The sequence below is a fragment of the Ursus americanus genome, chromosome 22, assembly GCF_024610735.1.
Source record: "Ursus americanus isolate L20-20 chromosome 22, mUrsAme1.1.p, whole genome shotgun sequence".
Taxonomy (NCBI): domain Eukaryota; kingdom Metazoa; phylum Chordata; class Mammalia; order Carnivora; family Ursidae; genus Ursus; species Ursus americanus.
Window position 1 is genome coordinate 26,597,825 of NC_142148.1, and position 14,097 is coordinate 26,611,921.

Sequence of the window (14,097 nt, forward strand, 5' to 3'; positions counted from 1 at the left end):
AATAAATAAAATCTTAAAAAAAAACCCCAAAACAAACAGTTCTGGACTGGAATCATCTGGTTGCTTCTTCACTCATCTGATGCCTGAACTGGGATGACTCAAAGGCCACACTCAGCTGGGATCTCCATGTGTTTTGGGCTTCCCCCCAGCATGGCAGCCTCCAGGTAGAGAAACTTCTTCCATGGCTCCTCGGGTCACCAAAGTGCACGTCCTTTTATGTCCTAGCCTTGGAAATCAGAGTATCACTTGCCCCATGCTGTCCACAGCTCACGCAAGATACAAAGAAAGGGTACCTAGATCTCACCTCTGCACAGAAGTGCTGAAGAATGTGTTGCCATGGTTTTAAAACTAGCACAGGTGTTTCCAATCTTCTGCTATTCCTGTAGTTCATTTTACCCCCTAACACCTCTTGGATCCGTTCATTTCTCGGCAAGCCCATGAGGCCAAGACACAGTCATCTCTGATAGGGAGGCTCCTCACTGATCTCTCTGCTGCCACTCTGGAGCATTCTATCCTGTTCTCCTGAGAGATCAGCAGCTGGAGGGAACTTTTCAGTGTGCAATTCAGATGACATCCCTCCTCCCAATGCTTCCATGGGTCCCCACGACTCAGGTTGAACTGCAAACTCCTTACCTTGGCTTATGAGGCCCTGAACAGTCGCAGGTGTGCCTGCCTCTCCAGCTTCATCACCTGTCACTGCTCGAGGCCTTTAGTTTTGGGCTCTAGGACTTCCTCTCTCTGTCTCTGTCTGTCTGTCTCGGTCTCTCTCTCACACACAGTTAAATGAGTAAGTAGTACATGTAAAGCACTTAGACAAGCTCTTTGCACATAATAAATATCATATATTTGTTACTATTACTAGTCTATGTTCAGTAAATACAGATTGAGCTGCCTTGTCAATGCCGGGCACTACATGACGCTCTGGGATACAATAGTGAATGAAAAAATCTGGCCTCATCTTGCAGTTTATTCATCTCTGTTTCCCCGGCCCCCAGCACATGGAGTGACAGAATGGATGTCCAAGGCATGAAGGCATGTTTGTGCCTTGGTGTTTGAGGAAACTTAGAGCAGTGCAGTGACTCTCCTAAGACCGCACAGCAAGTGTGAGACAAAACCAACGCTGTGGGCACATGACAAGGAATGAAGTAGACACAGGTGTCTGGAAAGGGCTGGTTCTCCAGAGAGATGGGCCACAGGCACACACGGCCCAGGGCAGAACTGGGGGTAGGTTAGGAGAGAGAACAAGGCAGGTGAACTCATTTGTGCCTTCCAGAGGGGAAAGGAAGCTTCTCTCCCAACCCCTTCTCCCCAGCCTGAACTCCCTTCTCAAGGTAAGAGGGGCTGATCCTTAGCAAGGGTCAGGGGCTCAAAGAGGGAAAGAGAATGGAGAGAGGATGGGGGACTCAGTGAGAGGTGAGGATTTCAGTAAGAGGTAGGGAGCTTCTGAGAGAGAGGGGGGCTCAGCATGGGTGAGGGCTGAGAGAGAGAGAGAGACCGGAGTCTGTGGAGAAGCTGGGGGCTCCGCAAGATAGCATTTGTATATTTATGGTTAGGGCCTCCATGAAGGGGATGGAGAACCAGAGAGGGGGCTGAGGATACAATGTGGAAATGACGGCTCAGCGAAGGCAAGGGTCTTCAGACAGTGGGGTGGGAGACTGAGGGAGTGATGGAGAGTCGGATCAGGAGTTTGAGGGACTGCAGGAGGGGGTGCGTTCTGGGGAGGCGATGCGGTTTCCAAGAGCGGCCTGGGGTCTCAGAGAGAGAAGGGAACTCTGGAAGGAGACAGGGGCTCTCCATGCTGCAGGGGTCCGCAATCTGCAGAGCCAGCCCTTGGGGCGGGCGGGTGCCCCCCTCCCACCCCTGTATCACCCCCGCCCCCGACTGCGGCGCAGGCGCCGACAGAACCAGCTTCTGCTCCGTTCTCGTTCTGACTCCCGCTCGGCGGAGACAGCAGGCAGAGAGGTGAGCTCAGCCCTGCTCCACGCGCGCCCCGACCCCCACCCCGCCTTCTCCCGGGTTCCGGGGAACCCCACCTCAGCCCTCATCCCCAGCCCCGCCACGTCCAGTCTGGGACAGGACGGCGGCGCCCAAGCCTTGGTGTGCCTTGGGCTGTGGGAGGTGAGGTCCCAGAGAAGTAGCAGGGGGCAGAGATCTCACCAGCCCCGTCTCGCGGAGATACCTCAGTGCTGAGAGGATGGGAAGAGGCTTCAGAGGACAAGACTCCTACCCACTTCTTTACTAAAAACCTATTCCCACCTTTCCGTGCCTCAGTTTCCCCCCGGGGAAAGGATGCAGTTAATCTCGACCAGGGAACTGGTGGTCCGGTCAGAAACAGTGGTGCGGTGGAGAGCGGGAGGAATTGGCCCGATTTCGCAGCCCTCGCCCCCCAAGAGGGTGCCCCTTCTCCCAGCCCCGGCAGCGCCGGACACTGGAGTGGCCAGGTCTGGGGGTCTGGGAAGGAGAACTGAGTGAGGCCGTGTAGGCAATAGATTCCATCCATCTGCAGGCCCTCGAGCCTGTCACCTCCGCGTACTCCTCCCTCCGCTCGCCATACTGCGCAGTCTCCCCCCTCGGACCATGGAGCCCCCTCCTCTTCCCGCTCCTTTCACACTGAGCTCCTCCCTCCCGCCCGCCTAGGGACACCTCCCCAGAGGTTCCTATGGCAACCCACGTCCCGGATACCCGCGCCGTGTCCGGAGCATCCTCTCTCTCCCTCCCCCTGACCGCCAGACCGCCTTCTTGCAACCTTAACACGGGAGGAGGAGGGGCCAGGCCGAGGGGGAGACAGCGTCAAGGTCACCTTCCTTCTCCAGTGCCAGCAAGATTGAGTGATTAGGTATATTTGGGAGAGAGGGACAGTGAGTTGCAGGGAAGGAGCTAACCCAGACCAACAATCCCTGAGCCTCTCTTCCCTGCCCCCTCCCCTAGGGTCTTTAATTAATAGTTGCTGCTTTGACTCTGACTGCCGCCGGGCCCCCATTCATTCTCCCCACCCGGGCCTCCTGAGCGCCCGGGCCGGGGGCGGTTCCCGGACTGGCCACACCCCCTTGGAGCCCCGCCCCACCCGCCTCCCAGGGAGATCCCTGCTCTCTCGCGGGACCACTCGTCTTCTTCCTTCTCTTTCGTCTTTGGGCTCTGCGTTTTTCCATTCTCTGTCCAAAACATATATTATATAATATATATATCATACATATTTTTCTTCTCTTTTTCCCTGAGCTGTGGGTGAGGGTTGTGAAGAACTGCGATTTATAGACAGGCTTTAAGAAGAGCCCTTATGGCGCTCGTGTGGATGTGTGGGGGCTCCAAGAATCACCCCAACACACACTTCCGCTCTCTCTGTGTGTGTGTGTGTGTGTGTTTGTCCGTGGAGTATCTTTGTGTGTGGTGTGTCTGTGTGTCTGTTTCTCTGTGCTAAGTGTGTCTGTGTGCGTATGCCTCTATGTGGTGCATGTGTGCCTGTCTGGGTATGTCTCTGTCATATTTGTGTATCCGTGTTGGTGTCTCTGGTGTGTGTGTATGTGGTATGTCTCTGTTTGATTTGTGTGTGTATATAGATGGCCTGTCTGTGCTGTGTGTGTATGTGTGTGCTGATGAGTCTCTCTATGCAGGAAATTGAAAGCCACATGTGATTGGAAATTAGGGGGGAGGTCTAGAAATTTGTCTTATCCTTCATATTGCTTTTTTTTTTCTTAAGATTTTATGTATTTAGTGAGAGAGAGAGCCCGTGAGGGGTAAAGAAAGGGAGAGGGAAAGAGAGAATCTCAAGCAGACCCTGCATGCTGACCTGTTGGGGGCTCAAGCTCATGACCTCTGAGGTCATGACCTGAGCTGAAATCAAGAGTCAGAAGCTCAACCGATTGAGCCACCCATGCGCCCTGGCTCATTGTTTTATTTTGTTTGAAGCTGCTGGGGGTGGGGTGGGTGGGGTGGGTGGGTGCTGACCCAGAAGCCCAGTCCTTCCCCAACACAAACGACCTCCCTCCCCGCCCCCACCCCTCCCCTCGTTCCCCACTTTGGTTTCAGTGCTATCTGTGTGTAGATACACAAGTTCTTTCCATTACCAAGTCCTCAGTGTCTCCATCTGTGAAAACAGATTCTTAAGATTAGTGGTTGCCAGAGGCAGGGCAAAATGTGTGAAGGGGGCCAAAGGTACAAACTCCAGTTATAAAATAAATAAGTCACGAGGATATAATGTATAGCATGGTGACTAGTTAATAATACAGTATTGCAAATTTGAACGTTGCTAAGAGAGTAGATCTTAAAAGTTCTCTCACAAGGAAAGACATTTATTGGTAACTGGGTATGGTGACAGATGTTAACTAGACTTATTATGGTGATCATTACAAATACCAAATCATTATGTCGTACACCTGAAACTAATATGATGTTATAAGTCAAGTATACCTCAATAAAAATGTATTATTCAAAAAGGAGGGGTTCTTAGATAGCTTTCCCTAGAAATCTAAACACCCTCGAGCTTAAGAGGGCCCCTGGCTTTCACCTCCTTTGGAGTCAAGAAGACTTGAGTCTTGGAGGCGGTTCCCTTGTGAGGGGCAGCCCTGGGGAGGGATATTTTAGAACCTCGCACCTTGGGAGCTCGGCCTGACTGGACAAGTGTCAGCCATGACAGTTACCCCCAAGAGTACCTGAAAGAGGGAAAGATTTTGAGAGGAGATGGGGATAAGAACCTTTTACTCCAGATATGGGGCTCGAAACATTTAGGATAAAAATAATAATGAAGAAATGACAGTAATAGTAATGACAACTGGTACTATTTCTTGGCCTCCGATACAGTAACTAACTGTGTGAAGCAGGTGTGATTATTAGCCCTGCTCTCCAGGTAAGGAAACCAAGTTTTGGAGAGGTGAGAGCACTTGTCTAAGGTCACACTGCCAGGAAGTGGTAGATCTGGGATTCCAATCCGGACAGTCAGGCTCCAGAACCCATAGTCCCAGCCCCTGGGTGGCCTCCAGACCAGACAAGCACATTTGCTGGCACCTACCGTTGTTAAGCCCTGGCCTTAGCACTCCTGCGCGTCGGCTCCTTCACAGTGTACATAAGGAAAGACGAACCCGTGTCTGGAAGGCCAGGCTGTGGTATGAGCGTGGGTTATCTAAAATGGGAGGAAACGCGGACGACGCACAAAGACTCAGGGGGCCTGGGAGGGTCTCACGGATCCCTCCCTCTGTCCGCTGCACCCTGCTTCCCCCCACAGAGATCCGCAATGCTGGGCTGTGACCGTTCCTGCAGCTGTAGCCGCGGCCCCAATGTGGAAGACGGCAAATGGTATGGGGTCCGCTCCTACCTGCACCTCTTCTATGAAGACTGCGCCGGTACGGCCCTCAGCGACGACCCTGAGGGGCCTCCCGTCCTGTGTTCCCGCCGACAGTGGCCCACACTGTGCTGGAAGGTAAGGCAGAGGAGGAGCAGCTCCTGTGATTTCGTGTGGCTGCAGGGAGGAGATGGGATCAGTGGATAGAAAGAAGAGGGACGGGGGCGCCTGGGTGGCGCAGTCGTTAAGCGTCTGCCTTCGGCTCAGGGCGTGATCCCGGAGTTATGGGATCGAGCCCCACATCAGGCTCCTCTGCTATGAGCCTGCTTCTTCTCTCCCACTCCCCCTGCTTGTGTTCCCTCTCTCGCTGGCTGTCCCTATCTCTGTCGAATAAATAAATAAAATATTTAAAAAAAAAAAAAAAAAAAGAAAGAAGAGGGACGGTGTAGCAGGTAGGAGTCTTGCACGTGCAAGCAACAAAAACCGAATTAGGGGGCACCCGGCTGACTCAGCTGGTAGAGCATGCGACTCTTGATTTCAGGGTCCTGAGTTCAAGCCGCACAGCCTACTTAAAAAAAAAAAATTGGAAAATGGCTACTGTTGATAAGTCATTCAAAACCATACACATTTGGGGCACCTTGCTGGCTTGTTGGTGGAACATGTGACTCTTGATCTCAAGGTTGTAGGTTTGAGCCCCACACCGGGTATAGGTATGGAGATTACCTAAAAAGAAAATCTTTTAAAAAACCCCACAAAATCTCACATGGGTTTAATCAGTAAAGGGAAAATGTCGCTCATTTTATTGAAAAGACCAGAGGTTGAGCAAGTTCAGGCAAAGTTCAATCCAGTAGTTCGAGATTTCTCTTAGTCCTCAGGCTCCCCATGGTGCCCCCACCCTTGTGGCCCCTTTAGCTTCAGGACCTACTCACATGTTCCCCAAGTAGCTGCTACCCTGCTGACCCTCCACGTGTCACTCCGCACCATCCACAGGAAATCAGAATTTCCTCCGGTATTTCCTTCGGAAAAGAGGCACTGCTTTCCGTTTCCAGAAGTCCTATCAAGCATTGCATTGGCTCTGGTTGGATCATTTTCCGTCTTTGAACTAATTACCATGGCCGGAGGGATAGTATACACTGACTGTCAGGAAGTGGGGTTCATCTCAGTTAAACCTTACTACTGTGGCTTCATAATGATATACTGGGGTACAGTTGGCAGTCAGTGTCTCTAACAGCAGGGAGAGTGGTCAGTCAGGCCGCAGAGTGAAGGGAAAGGGGTGGAGGTGGCGGTAAGCTGAGTCCCTACAATGGGCATAGCTCTTTGCTAAATCCTGTAAGGAGACTGAGGCAGAGGGTCCTACCCCTCTCCTCTCAAAGGGCTTCACTCTAGTGGGAGGCAAAGTGCCAAGATATGTAGAGTGAATGCACAACTTCAGGCCAAATGATCAGAGGGTGCCAGGAGAGGAAATGCTCTCAGATACTGGGGTGATCAGGGAAGACTCCCAGGAGGAAGTGAGTATGTATTTTAAAACTTTGAGCCTCTTCTAATTGCCAAGCAATGTGTTAGGCTCTTGAGGACAGAGAATTTAAGATGTGGTCCCCATCCTCTAGGAGCTCCTAGCTGTGGTTCATTTAGTCATTCTGCAAACATCACTCAGCTACTGCTCTGTACCAGCGCCGTGCTAGGAAGACACCCAGTGACCCAAAACATTCAGTGTCTGTTCTCCCAGCTCTCCAGCTCTCATTCCATTGGGGCAGGCAGACGTCACTTACCTAGTAATGAAAGTACTTGTTCAAGCGTGCACCAAGGGGAGTGCACTGAAGCACAGATGTGCACAGTGCTTGTACAAATGCAAAGCAGGGGACCTGACCCAGGCCAGGGGCATCCTGGAAGGCTTCCCTGAGGAGGTGAGGTTTGAGATGAGATCTGAGGGATGTGTAGGAGTTATCCCGACTGAGAGATAGAGGGCAGACACGACAGAGAGATGAGAGGGGACCCAAATAATGATGGAGGGAAACTCAAGGTAGACAGGAAAAACCTACTGCTAAGTGGTTATTGGAAAGGACATTGATCTGGGGGCCTCAAGAGTCCAAATAGAACATGACAGTTTGTGCCCCTCATCAGTTAGGTCCTAGAGGGCGTGTTCTGTGACTCCCCTGTGATTCCCATCCCTTAAGGTTAGACTAAGGCATTACCTTTAGGTCCAGTTGGGATCACCAGTCAGGCTGACCCTAGCTACCTCCTAGTCTGTCTGCTTCTCTCCAGATCAGTCTGTCTTCAGGGACCCTGCTTCTGCTGCTGGGTGTGGCAGCCCTGACCACCGGCTATGCAGTGCCCCCCAAGCTGGAGGGCATCGGAGAGGGGGAGTTCCTGGTGTTGGATCATCGGGCAGCCGACTACAACCGGGCTCTGAGCATCTGCCGCTTGGCAGGCACAGCGCTCTGCATGGCGGCTGGGATCCTGCTGGCCATTTGCCTGTTCTGGGCCATGACTGGCTGGCTGAGCCAGGACACCAAGGCAGAACCCTTGGACACCGAAGCTGATGGCCACGTGGAGATCTTCGGGGACGAGCCAGAGCAGCAGCTGTCCCCCATCTTCCGTGATGCCAACGGCCAGTGTTGGTTTTCACCCCCTGCCAGCCCCTTCGGGCAGTCCTCTGTGCAGACCATCCAGCCCAAGCGGGGCTCCTGAGCTGCCCACAAGGCCAGAGGAGGAACCAGACCTCCTGGCTCTGGGCCAGTCCTCTGTCCCACCACACCCGGCCTTCCAATCGTCTCCCAAGCTTCTCCCCTAAAGCAGGGGCCCTTCCACCTATGCCCCCAGAATTCCCAACTCTAGGTCGAGAGAGTCTGGAGCTCAAATCCTAGTGCCCCTTCCCAGGGGTTGGGCCCCGACTCATCCACGATGCCTACTTTCCCCAAGTCCTCCCAAACCTTCTCACCCACCTCTCCTTCCCAAGAGCCTTCAGGAGCAGAAGGGGTCTACTCCGTGCAGCCCCGGGTGAGCCCCTTTTCCTTTCAGACCATCAGTTCCTGTCTCCGTACTATGAGGGGTTTGGATCTCATTCTGGAGTTCCATGACTTTGCTATTCTTCCCACAAATAAGGATTACTCTCCATAGACAAAGTGGGGGGAGGGGTAGTGGAGTCTTTCTCATCCCCTGACCCTTCCTCCGTCAGCTGCTCCAAGATGCCTGAGGATGGGTCAAAAACGCTCACTGGGACTTCCCTTCCAGGATGGTGCGAAAACAGGCACCTCCTGCAGAATGTCTTCTCTGTGCGTGTTGGCATCAGAGCCCCTCAGTCCAGCCCATCACGGGCTCTCATTAGCCTAGTGTACAGATGAGGTGGCTGAGGGAGGCTGGCAGCCCGCAGGAATTTGGACCCACATCCTCTGCCTTCTCCTGGGCCAGCTCTTGTCCTCCAGATGGAACAGGGACCTGTCGGACACTTTCCTGGCTTCCAGGGGACCTCCAAGGGTGGGAGACAGTTGGTCCAGAGAGCCTGGTTGGAGGCCTGATGGTCCTAGGGAGCTCAGAAGATAATTTGAACATGCATTTAAATGGTCTCTAAGAGCCAAGGGGCAGGAGAACTGGGATGTCTTTGCCCCTCAAAATCCACTCACTTAGAAACCATCGCCCACAAGTCCTGCTGGGGGCACCAGCACCTCCATCCTGCGGGCTCCCCAGTCGGACGCATCATCTCCACTCTTACCACTAGGGGGAGCTCCAAGACAGCTGGAGAGAGGAGCCGATGGACCCACCCCCCCCCCCACCCTCGCCCCGCCCCCCTCGGTCGCACCTCCAGCTTGGAGGGGTCTCTTGGGAGGGTCCTCCGTTTTCCCCCACCAGGCAGGCACTGCTGCCCTTGTGCCCCACGCCCCTTCCCCATCTGGCACCCCTTCCATCTTACTTTCCCTTTCAATAAACAGCTGGGACGGATATGACTTTGCTTCTTTTCTCCCTGACCATGGGGCATGGGTGGAGAGGAAAAAAAGACTGTTAGGAGCTCCTCCCTTGTGCTGGGCGCTTAAATCCACTATTTCTCATCAGCTCCTCACGATAACTCTGAGAAAGGGGGCTATTATCTTCATTTTACAGATGAGTTAACTAGTGGTCAGAGAAATGGCCCAAGGGTGGGTTTAAATGCTAACTTGGTGGGAAGGAAATTTCTCCACCATCTTGACAACCTACCGCCCCCATCCCTGAGAGGGACGTGAAGCCCAGAGTTCTGGGAGAGGGAGCCGAAGCCAAAGCTGGGATCTTTTCCAGGGCAACGTGAACAGCTAACCCCTATGAGCGCTTACCAGAGGCCAGGCGCTGTTCTCAGTGCTTTACAGACACAAATTCATTCATTTACCCTCACCACAATCTATGAGGTGAGAACTATTATTCCCAAATCAGGCTCCCAGAAGGCAGGTTTGTATTTCCAGCTGTGTTCACCCACATGTCGAGTCCCGGCTCAACTGTTCCTGTCAACCCTCTCCTCCAGACCCGCCCCTGCAGGGCCACCCACTCCTTAGAGGGGGGCAGCTCTCGCTCCCTGCTGGCTCTAGCCAGACCCTTGGAGCCATCCTTGGCTCCTGTCTTTCCTCACCCTCCGAATCCAAACCAGGGGATAGCCAACCTCGCAAATAGAGCCTGATCCAGCCACTTCTCCCCGTCCTCACAGCTTCTCCCTGGCCTGAGTCTCCATCTCCTCTCACTTAGATTTCACACCAGCTTCTGCCTGGTCTCCTGGCTTTCCCCTTCTGTGCTCCCCACGCCCCCCCCCCAAGTCTAATCTTCGCAGATCCAGGCAGATCCGGGTATAACCAAAGTGAAGTCGTGCCCTTCTCTGCTCAGAACCTCCCATGGCTCCCACCTCACACAGTAAAACGAAAATCCTCAGTGCCTGTAAGGCCTTACATGATTTACTGACCCTCCCATCTCCCTCTTTTCCCCATGACCTCGACTATCTCCCTGTCTCCTCTCCCCTGAGACCGGCCTCCTGGCTGTTCTCCAAAATCAAGGCCAGCTCCTGCCTCAGGCCTTTGCATAGCTGTTCCCTCTGTTGGTACACTTCCCCTGGCTCACCACCTGGCCACGCCCCTCACTCCTTCAGGTTTGCACAATTGCCCCCCTTTCCAGCAAGGCCTTCCCTGAGCAGCCTGTTTTAAAATGCACCCCCCCCCCCAAATTCCCTGTGCACTTTGGAGTTTGGTTTTTATCGCCTTTCAGTATACTATAAAACTTACCTGTTATATTAGCGTTGTTACCTGTCTACCCCTGCCACAGTAGGATCTCTGCAAGAATGAGAACCCTTGCTCACTTCGTTTACTGACATATCCCAAGTGCCTAGAAAATGTCTGGCACAGAGTAGATGCTCGATAGAAATGAGTTGAATAAATCAATCATAGGGTTCTAGATAAGGACCCTGAGGCTTGGGAACATTGAGCAGCTTGCCCGAGGACGCACAGGTAGCAAGGGGCAGAGCTGGGGTTCAAGTGGAGGCAGTCCAGCTCCTGAGCCCACAGCCTGCACCACTGCGTTGCACTGTCCCTTGGTCTGAAGGCCCAGAGCTGGGGAGACGATATCAAATGCCAATAAACCTGTTTAGGAATGTTTGTTGCCCTGTGGAAGTGTCAGACAACGTGAACAGACCTTTTCTCTTCCCCCAGAGAAGTTAGAATTCAAATTTGCCATGAGATGTATCCATTTTTTAAACATTGGTATCTGTTTCAACACTTGACTAAGCACTGAGCAAGAGGAAACCTTCCCAGGGACAGCTTCAACTCATGAGAGGCGGTGTATGACCTCTGACCTGGACACTCTGAGTTGGTGCTCACAGCCGGACAGGACCACGGATGGAATTTCACACTGACAAAATGGCCCCGGAAATGGAGGTAGGCCTCCACCCCAGCATATCTGTGTCACATTAGCTTTCCTTCCCAGCTGCCATGGAGGAAGCCAACCCTGGTTTGTAACCCCAATAAATCCCAGGCCCCCACAAAGCCCCATCCCCACAGAGTATCTCTTCCCAGAGAATCAAAATCCAGTAACCAAAGTTCATTCCCACCAACGCCAACTGTCTCGTGAATCCTTAAAAAATGTTAAAGGGGGCTGTTTCACTGTCATACTTTGCTAATGGGGATGTGTACTGGGTTCAATACTGTTTCCCCGAAGTTCATGTCCACCTGGAGTCTGTGAATGTGACTTTATTTGGAAATAGGGTCTTTGCAGATATAATAAAGTTAAGACGAGTTCCTATTGGATTAAGATGGGCCCTAATCCAATAACCGGTCCTAATAAGAAAGGGAAAGGGAGATTTGAACATGCCAGACACACAGAGCCAAGAGAAGACGAGGCAGAGCCTGGAGTGATGTATCTCTAAGCCCAGGAATGCCAACGGCTGTCTGTAACCACCAGAAGCTAGAGGAAGCAAAAAAAGTCTTCTTCCCTAAAGACAGCAAAGGGAGGCTGGCCTTGCCAACTCCTTGATTTCAGACTTCAGCCTCCTCAACTGTGACACAATACATTTTTATTGTTTTAAGCCATGTAGTTGGTGGTACTATGTACAGCAGCCCCAGGAAACTAACACGGGGTGTAAACTGGGGCAGACTCCAAGAAAGGCAGTTCAGCAATATCAAAATGGAAAATACACGTGCCCTTTGGTCCCTCCCTCTTGTGCGGTATATCCATAGGTTAAATTCCACATGTAGGAACACCTCAGTATTGTTTATAAGAGAAAACATTTGGAAACAACCTACATGTTCACTAGTAGGGAACTAGCTAATAAACCTGGCACATTTATACACTGACACTACGCTGAAGAATGAGAACATCTTGATGTACTGATCTGAACTGATCTCCAAGTTACATTGTTAGATGAAAAGGCATAGGGTTGCTTCAGGTCGCGATCTTGGGGTCCTGGCCTCCAGCCCCATGTTGGGCTCCCTGCTCAGCGGGAAGTCTGCTTCTCTCGCTCCCTCTGCCCCTCCCACGACTCATGCTCTGTCTCTCTCTCAAACAAATAAATAAAATTGTAAAAAAAAAAAAAAAAAAAAAAGAAGGTGTAGGGTGCAGAACACCTATGAACACTTTTAAACCCTTTGTGGAAAAAGAAGACTATTTATGGACATTGCTTATACTACAAGCATAAACTCGCTACTGACTTTGGTCACCTCTGGGGAGGAGCCTGGGGATGGGGGGGAGCGGGGGGAGGATGGGAAGGGAGATTGGCACCACATACTCTTTCACCCATGCTGAATTTTGAACCATGTAAAATGTGTTACACTTTTAAAAATAATTAACTTAAATGTAAAAAACAGGTGGCACCTGGGGGGCTCAGTCGCTTAAGCAACTGCCTTCAGCTCAGGTCATGATCTCGGGGTCCTGAAATCAAGCCCCATGTCTGCTCAGCGGGGAGCCTACGTTTCCCTCTCACTCTCCCTCTTTGCTGCTCCCCTCAAATAAATAAATAAAATATTTTAAAAAATGAAATAAAATGTAGAAAAATGTATATATTATTGACCAAATACATTTAGTGAAGGAGGGAGAAGGGACAAATCTTCCTTACAGGAGAATTCCAGTTAATAGAGTATGGAGAGAATTAGAAAAGTCGCCCCCAGCACACCACAGTACTAATTGCTGCAGGCCAAACCCACCTATGAACACTCAGATTAGTGGGTGAAACTTTAAGGTGAAAAGGGATATTCGCGTGGTCTCCAACGATCTCCCCCACGAACACATATCATTTCCAGGGTGGCTTTAACATGCGTCCACACGTCCTCTGATGCCCTCCCCCCCAGGGGCCAAAGCTTGGTTCCCCTCCCCTGGAGTGTGAGCCGGACTTAGCTTCTGACAGCTAGAATGTGGAAAGGGGACAAACGGAGACCTGACCATGGAAAAAGCTGTCAAGGTGCCCCCTGAACCAAACGATCAGGTTGGCATCCCGGTAACAAGTCTTGAGGTCCCACGGCCCCCTGAAGTGATGCGATGAGAAGCACACTTCACCCTGTGGCGGTCTTCCCCCCAACTTCCATAACTTCAGCCTGGCCTTCGGAAAGCCCAAGTGAACACACGCTCCAGAATACCTGACCAGCACTCTTCCAAAGTGCCAAGGTCACAAAAGACAAGGAAAGACCAGGAAACTGTCACTGATTGGAGGACAGTGAGCAGACAGGGCTGAGGGTATATGGGAACTCTCTGTAAAGTCTCTGGACTCTTCTATAAATCTAAAGTTATTTTTTAGCTCTTTGGTCGCGGGCCCCGAAGGGAGACGACGATGAAGGGGGCGTCATTCATTTGGAAAGCGTCGAAATAAGACGCCCGCGTGGCTCCCAGGCCTACCACCTTCAGAAGTCGACCTGGGGCAAATGTGGCTATCCTGCCGAGCAGAAGAGAAGGTATAACCAGGGTGCCGAGGTTAAAAGACAAACTACCACTGGGACTGGGCGCATGAGGCATCTAAAAATTATCTACCACAGATTCAGGCCTGGATTCTGTGAAGGAACAACACCTCAGCCCAGGAGGGCCCCTGTGGTAGCCTCCAGTCCATCTGAAGGACGTCGATGATGAGTCACACAATACATGTTCTGGTTTAAAATAAGATGAAATAAAATAAAAATAAAAAATAAAATTATTTTTTAAATTAAAAAAAGATAATAATACAATTGTTCTTGTCAAGAGGGAGTAACAGGAATCAGGGTCACCCTCCCATCTGAGAAAAACAAAGGTCGGACCAGGAAACGAGGGAGTGAGAGGAGCCCTACAGCGGCCCCAGCGACGTCCCTGGGAGGTTCCAGGCTGCGGGGCGGGTTGTAACGCTCTCAGTCAAGGAGGAAACAAGG

General features: G+C 51.8%; 2 protein-coding genes across 2 annotated transcripts; both read left to right on the forward strand.

Moving 5' to 3' along the window:
* Window positions 1–1,924: 1,924 nt before the first annotated feature.
* NRSN2 (neurensin 2) lies at window positions 1,925–9,208 on the forward strand. The gene is made up of 3 exons (XM_045810173.2): window positions 1,925–1,962; window positions 5,216–5,410; window positions 7,535–9,208. The coding sequence occupies exons 2-3, from the start codon at window positions 5,225–5,227 to the stop codon at window positions 7,958–7,960; spliced, it is 612 nt and encodes a 203-aa protein (XP_045666129.1). The 5' UTR covers window positions 1,925–1,962; window positions 5,216–5,224; the 3' UTR covers window positions 7,961–9,208.
* Window positions 9,209–13,442: 4,234 nt separating this feature from the next.
* Window positions 13,443–13,822, forward strand: LOC148108050 (large ribosomal subunit protein eL37-like). Its single transcript, XM_087853949.1, has 2 exons — window positions 13,443–13,464; window positions 13,581–13,822. Exons 1-2 carry the CDS (start codon window positions 13,443–13,445, stop codon window positions 13,820–13,822), a joined length of 264 nt encoding a protein of 87 aa, XP_087710075.1.
* The last annotated feature ends 275 nt before the right edge of the window (window positions 13,823–14,097 follow it).

What these genes read in the sequence shown, in the direction of transcription:
- NRSN2 (XM_045810173.2), top strand. Translation starts at nt 5,225, where the DNA reads ATGCTGGGCTGTGACCGTTCCTGCAGCTGTAGCCGCGGCCCCAATGTG. An exon ending in GGCCCACACTGTGCTGGAAG is followed by an intron (nt 5,411 to 7,534) that starts GTAAGGCAGAGG and finishes GCTTCTCTCCAG; the next exon opens with ATCAGTCTGTCTTCAGGGAC.
- LOC148108050 (XM_087853949.1), top strand. Translation starts at nt 13,443, where the DNA reads ATGGGAACTCTCTGTAAAGTCT. An exon ending in GGGAACTCTCTGTAAAGTCT is followed by an intron (nt 13,465 to 13,580) that starts CTGGACTCTTCT and finishes TAAGACGCCCGC; the next exon opens with GTGGCTCCCAGGCCTACCAC.